Below are 5,105 nucleotides of genomic sequence, written 5' to 3'. Positions count from 1 at the left end.
TAAAATTTTAATTACTTAAAATTCAAAAATGCTCTTTTTAATTACTTTATTTTTGTTTAGTAAAATTTCTCAAAATTAGAAAAAGAGATAAAACAAGTAAGATTGTTATATTATTCGGCTGTGCCGAATCTTATATACCCACCATCAATATGTGGCTATTTTTTTTATTTATCAACAATCAAATATTTTTCTGATATAGGGTAGGATCAATTATGGACCGATCCTCACAAAAGTTGATAGAAAGATTTAGGTTCATATAGAAATTGTTGATGTCCAATTTCATCACGATACTAATTATTATAAGACAATTATGAATTTTCAAGTAATTTTCGGAGGGAGACTTGTATGGAGACTAGAGACAAATTTTGCCCGGTTTTTATCCATTCTTTACAATATAATTTCAGAGTAAAAGTTGATAGAAAGATTTAGGTTCATATAGAAATTGTTGATGTCCAATTTCATCACGATACTAATTATTATAAGACAATTATGAATTTTCAAGTAATTTTCTGAGGGAGACTTGTATGGAGACTAGAGACAAATTTTGCCCGGTTTTTATCCATTCTTTACAATATAATTTCAGAGTACTTAGAACTACATAATTTGCGCAAAATTTTAAAAATGCAAAAATGCTCAAACAGTAATCCTGGGGGACAATATTGCACATTTTCAATACCGAAGAAACATTTTCAACAGAGAGTATTTGTGGCAAATATGAACCAGCTAGCCATTAGTTTGGGACTATCGTATTTTCAACAGAAGGACGAAAATAGCTCTATCGGCTTAGAATCTTACGAGGACCCAGAATATATACGTATACATTGTATATTAAAGTGGGTCTGCGACAAATATTTTGATGTGTTACAAACGGAATGATAAAGCCAATATACCCCATCTTTTTTATGGTGGGTATAAAAAAGCTTTTTGAAAGCTTATCAATTTTAAAGCGTTACCAGATGAATACAATTGTATACATATATTTATCATTCTTAAATTTGAAAACCTACAAAATATAAAAGTGATTTATGAAATGTTTAGAAAACTTAACACCGTGTCTACAATAGACTTAAAATTCTGTTAAAACATGATGTTAAGACTTCATGTTAAATTTATAATATGTCGTACTCATGTCAATGTTAACACAATTCATTATTTTTTGATTGACAGCGAAGCAAATTCTAAAAAATCGTGTGTTTTTTTTTTATTTTATTTGTGATTTTGGTGAATTGTATTTGTAAAATAAATTCAAAAAGCAACATAATGACTGCTGTCAAGTTTAAATGTCAGTGCATGTTATAAAAGTGTTGTTAAAACATATGGTTTAACAACCCTGTTAAAACATGAGAAAAACGCTAACATGATGAGTCTATACCTAACACTAACATCATGTTAAGCATTTCATGTCAGTTGTAGACCCAGTGTAATTAACATATATTTACAATATTGAAAATAACACAACAAAATAAATCAGTAAATTAATGTCTATAACTGATAAATTAATGTCATGGTAAACGTCAAAATGGTTGTCAAGAAAAACAAATTATCAGGTATAGTATCCACTTATTAGTATATTGCTTCGTTATGACAAAATTGTTAGTGCTTTTCCTCAGACAACTTTGTCTTGACAACAAACGTTATTAATAGGGGGGTCAGACGGCATGTATTGCTTGTGTATTGGGACATGTATTCGATACATATGGAATTCCATGTGTATGTCAAAATTCACGTTATACATGTGATTCATAATTTCCACGTTCAAACGTACATATGTAATTGCATGTGACATAACCTCTATTAGTTTATATGTTTGTTGTTTTTAACAATATATTTATTTAAAACATTTTTAAATCACAATATATATATTTAATGCAATGAAATTTATTTTGTTATGATTTTTCTTTACTCTATTTTGTTTTGTTTTTTTTATTTTGCACTCACACAGTGTTGTATTTCAAAATACAACTCTGTTATACACACGAAAATAGAACATGCTCTAATTGCCAAAAATGTCACGAGTAATACACATGTATTTTACATACACAAAGTTTCATATGGATCACACGGCATGTATATGTTTACATATGGAAAAATGTCCCAATACATGGCACAAAACACAAGCAATACATGCCGTCTGACCCCCCTTTAATTGTTATGATAAATATATGTCAAGTATTAGACGTAAAACTTAAAAACCGGTGCGTATTATGATTAATAATATCTTGTATATTAGGACATTATGACATGATAGGAGACCTTGTGAATTGATCATTTGTTTAAAGTTTTGTCTGTGTATATCAAGGCGTATTGATTGAATTATACCACTTGCCCACAATAATTTAAATTTTATACCCATTATAAATTGACATAAAATAGTTTCTAAAATCTGTCTTAATATTTTGTGTTGTACTAAAATTTTCATTTATTTTTAAGTCATTTATTTCACGTCTTTTAATCGCAGAAATAGAATTATAATGGTAATATATTCAACAAAATATTTAAATCCTAACCGATTAAAAATATAATTGTTAATAAATGGTTTTTGCAGCCCTTTTTGGAAGCTGTAATTAGACGTAATGCTGAAAATACGGAGCGTATTATGAAGAACGCCCTGGGTTATGTAGTTTGCAATAATACCTATGGCACAATAGCAATATCTTCATATGATAATACTGTATCCGTGGGCATTATTAAGCTCATTTGTAAAATGTTGGTGTCCTCAGCCAGGAGTGCAGTACGTGATATTGACAGCACAAATGATTTGACATTTTTACGTATTGCCACAAGAAAATTTGAATATTTAGTGGCACCAGAAAAGGAATTTACTATTGTGGTGGTGCAATGATTTTCTTTATTGATAAAACATATATTTGTTATTGCATATTTTATTAATAAAAAAATTGGCAAGTAAATTACATTTATAACATCTAAAAAAAGTCTTATTAAACAACAGCATAGATAGTTAAGCATTTTGAAAACGATCTTTGGCATTTTGTGTGACCACTATAGTTATTTTACCATCGGGTACTATCAACGTTTCATTTTTTGTAGTTCTTAATCTAAGCATAATTAAGTCATTGCGCGAATCAATCTTCTGCAATCCCATACAAACTTTATCACGCAATATTTCGTAAAGACCAGCATACTGTATGGCTAACCCTTGTTCCATAGTCGTTTTAACCGGATTTCCGTTATTGTTAAGAATCATTATGTCGGTTACATCTGGTTTTTCTCCAATTTGACGAAAAACTTCCTCTACATATGCACGAGTGCGCTTATTCTATAAAAAAGAGAAATTTCTATAAAACTATGAAAATTTATCAATCCATTAATATTATATTACCTGATCCTTTTTTTGATTTGGCATTTTATAATTTATACAAATTATTTTTTTACAACACAAGTTTTTTTAATAATTTGAACTTTTTAGGTTACTACAACAAATAAAGAAATATATAGGTTATTGGGGTAATCGAATAAACAATTTGCTGCACAACTTTTGGCATGGAAACCACAAGCATGAAATTGAAAACACATACGCATACACATGATACTAATATATTGGCTTTACTCTTTTGTTCACGCTAATTGTGAGCTTGATGAAGTTCGTGTTGTGTACATGTAAATAGCCTATGTTACTCGGCCCATCCAATCATTGCGTCAATGGTTTAAATTGATTCAAATATGTATTTTTATTATTTGAAATATGTAAAAATTATACCTTGCATTGTTAAGCAGAGTTTGTGAAACTGAGCCCATTCGTAAATTGTTAGTTTTCTTTCATCAAACTTGGTATCACTTTTTTAGTACAGTTAACATACAACCCTGACAACAACAATACACATTTTGACATTTTAGATGTGAAAGCGTTTTTTTTGCCGAAGAAACCACAAGTAGTAAAATCATAAAATTCTTAACAAAAAAGGTGTAAATAAATTAAATATATAATTTCAATTACTTAGACGGACAATGTCTACAGAAGATTTCTACTTACGTTACTACGTCGGCCACAAAGGCAAATTTGGTCATGAATTTCTGGAGTTTGAGTTTCGCCCCGATGGCAAATTGCGCTATGCCAACAACTCGAATTATAAAAATGACACCATGATCCGCAAAGAGGCATTTGTTCATCAGTCGGTGATGGAGGAACTCAAACGTATTATCTTAGATTCAGAAATAATGGCGGAGGATGATTCACCTTGGCCACCACCAGATCGTGTTGGAAGACAGGTAATTTTTTAATCACACAAACAATGCTTTATTTTATTTCGATGACAACGATTTTGCATTTTCAGGAACTCGAAATTGTCATAGGCGATGAGCACATATCGTTTACCACCTCTAAGACTGGTTCACTAGTCGATGTAAACCGTTCCAAAGATCCTGAGGGCTTGCGTTGTTTTTATTATTTGGTGCAGGATCTTAAATGTTTAGTTTTCTCACTCATTGGTTTGCATTTTAAGATTAAGCCTATATAAACAACAGCGGCCGGACAATGGACATTATGTCTACTCATTTTCTTTTTAGTTTAAATTTCATTTAATTACAGTTTACACAATGTATTTAAAAATTCAAATAAAGTAATTTTATATTTTCACTGTATTTCTTCGTATTTTTTGGATTTATTGATAAATATTCTCAATATAAATGCAATTAACCAACTTTCATTAAAATCACCATTTGGTAGAAAACATGGTTGCATATTTTAGGTATTTAACTTTGTTTATATCTGACGCCATTATTTTATGACAACTGTGATACCGTTATTAAAGTACGAAATTCAAATCCTGCATTTATTTTATACAACGGTAATATCTCGTAAGTCAGGCATCACTAAAGGCTCTGGAGTGTCATTTAATTCACTCCAGCCTAGTGGAGGACTGTAGGAGAGCTCTCAAGGAGTTATTGGTACACTACTCAGTGAGATTGTGTTGGGTACCAAGGCACTGTGACATATAGGGAAATGAGGTAGTGTGGTTAGACATGGTTCTGATCTAGAACATGTTACTAGGGAACGGGGGGTTAAACCACCTATATGTCACTACTATAGGTAGTACTACTAATTTATAAAAGATTCCGTGAATATACAAATCAATCCTGGACCAGTA

The 5,105-nt window shown here is 30.5% G+C and overlaps 3 protein-coding genes across 3 annotated transcripts; 2 read left to right on the top strand and 1 right to left on the bottom strand.

Annotated features, from left to right (window-relative positions):
* The first annotated feature begins 2,340 nt into the window (after window positions 1–2,340).
* LOC135962275 (dynein light chain roadblock-type 2-like) lies at window positions 2,341–2,926 on the top strand. Its single transcript, XM_065514121.1, has 2 exons — window positions 2,341–2,474; window positions 2,546–2,926. Exons 1-2 carry the CDS (start codon window positions 2,472–2,474, stop codon window positions 2,840–2,842), a joined length of 300 nt encoding a protein of 99 aa, XP_065370193.1. The 5' UTR covers window positions 2,341–2,471; the 3' UTR covers window positions 2,843–2,926.
* On the bottom strand, window positions 2,875–3,364 carry LOC135962274 (dynein light chain roadblock-type 2-like). Its single transcript, XM_065514120.1, has 2 exons — window positions 3,341–3,364; window positions 2,875–3,277 (listed from the first exon to the last, which is right to left on the bottom strand). The coding sequence occupies exons 1-2, from the start codon at window positions 3,362–3,364 to the stop codon at window positions 2,960–2,962; spliced, it is 342 nt and encodes a 113-aa protein (XP_065370192.1). The 3' UTR covers window positions 2,875–2,959.
* A 524-nt stretch (window positions 3,365–3,888) lies between these two features.
* On the top strand, window positions 3,889–4,599 carry mago (mago, exon junction complex subunit). The gene is made up of 2 exons (XM_065511266.1): window positions 3,889–4,227; window positions 4,293–4,599. The coding sequence occupies exons 1-2, from the start codon at window positions 3,967–3,969 to the stop codon at window positions 4,473–4,475; spliced, it is 444 nt and encodes a 147-aa protein (XP_065367338.1). The 5' UTR covers window positions 3,889–3,966; the 3' UTR covers window positions 4,476–4,599.
* The last annotated feature ends 506 nt before the right edge of the window (window positions 4,600–5,105 follow it).

The sequence above is a fragment of the Calliphora vicina genome, chromosome 5 (assembly GCF_958450345.1).
Source record: "Calliphora vicina chromosome 5, idCalVici1.1, whole genome shotgun sequence".
In the NCBI taxonomy this organism is placed as follows: domain Eukaryota; kingdom Metazoa; phylum Arthropoda; class Insecta; order Diptera; family Calliphoridae; genus Calliphora; species Calliphora vicina.
Note: the sequence above shows the minus strand (reverse complement) of the source record. Positions and strands in the feature narration are given on the sequence as shown.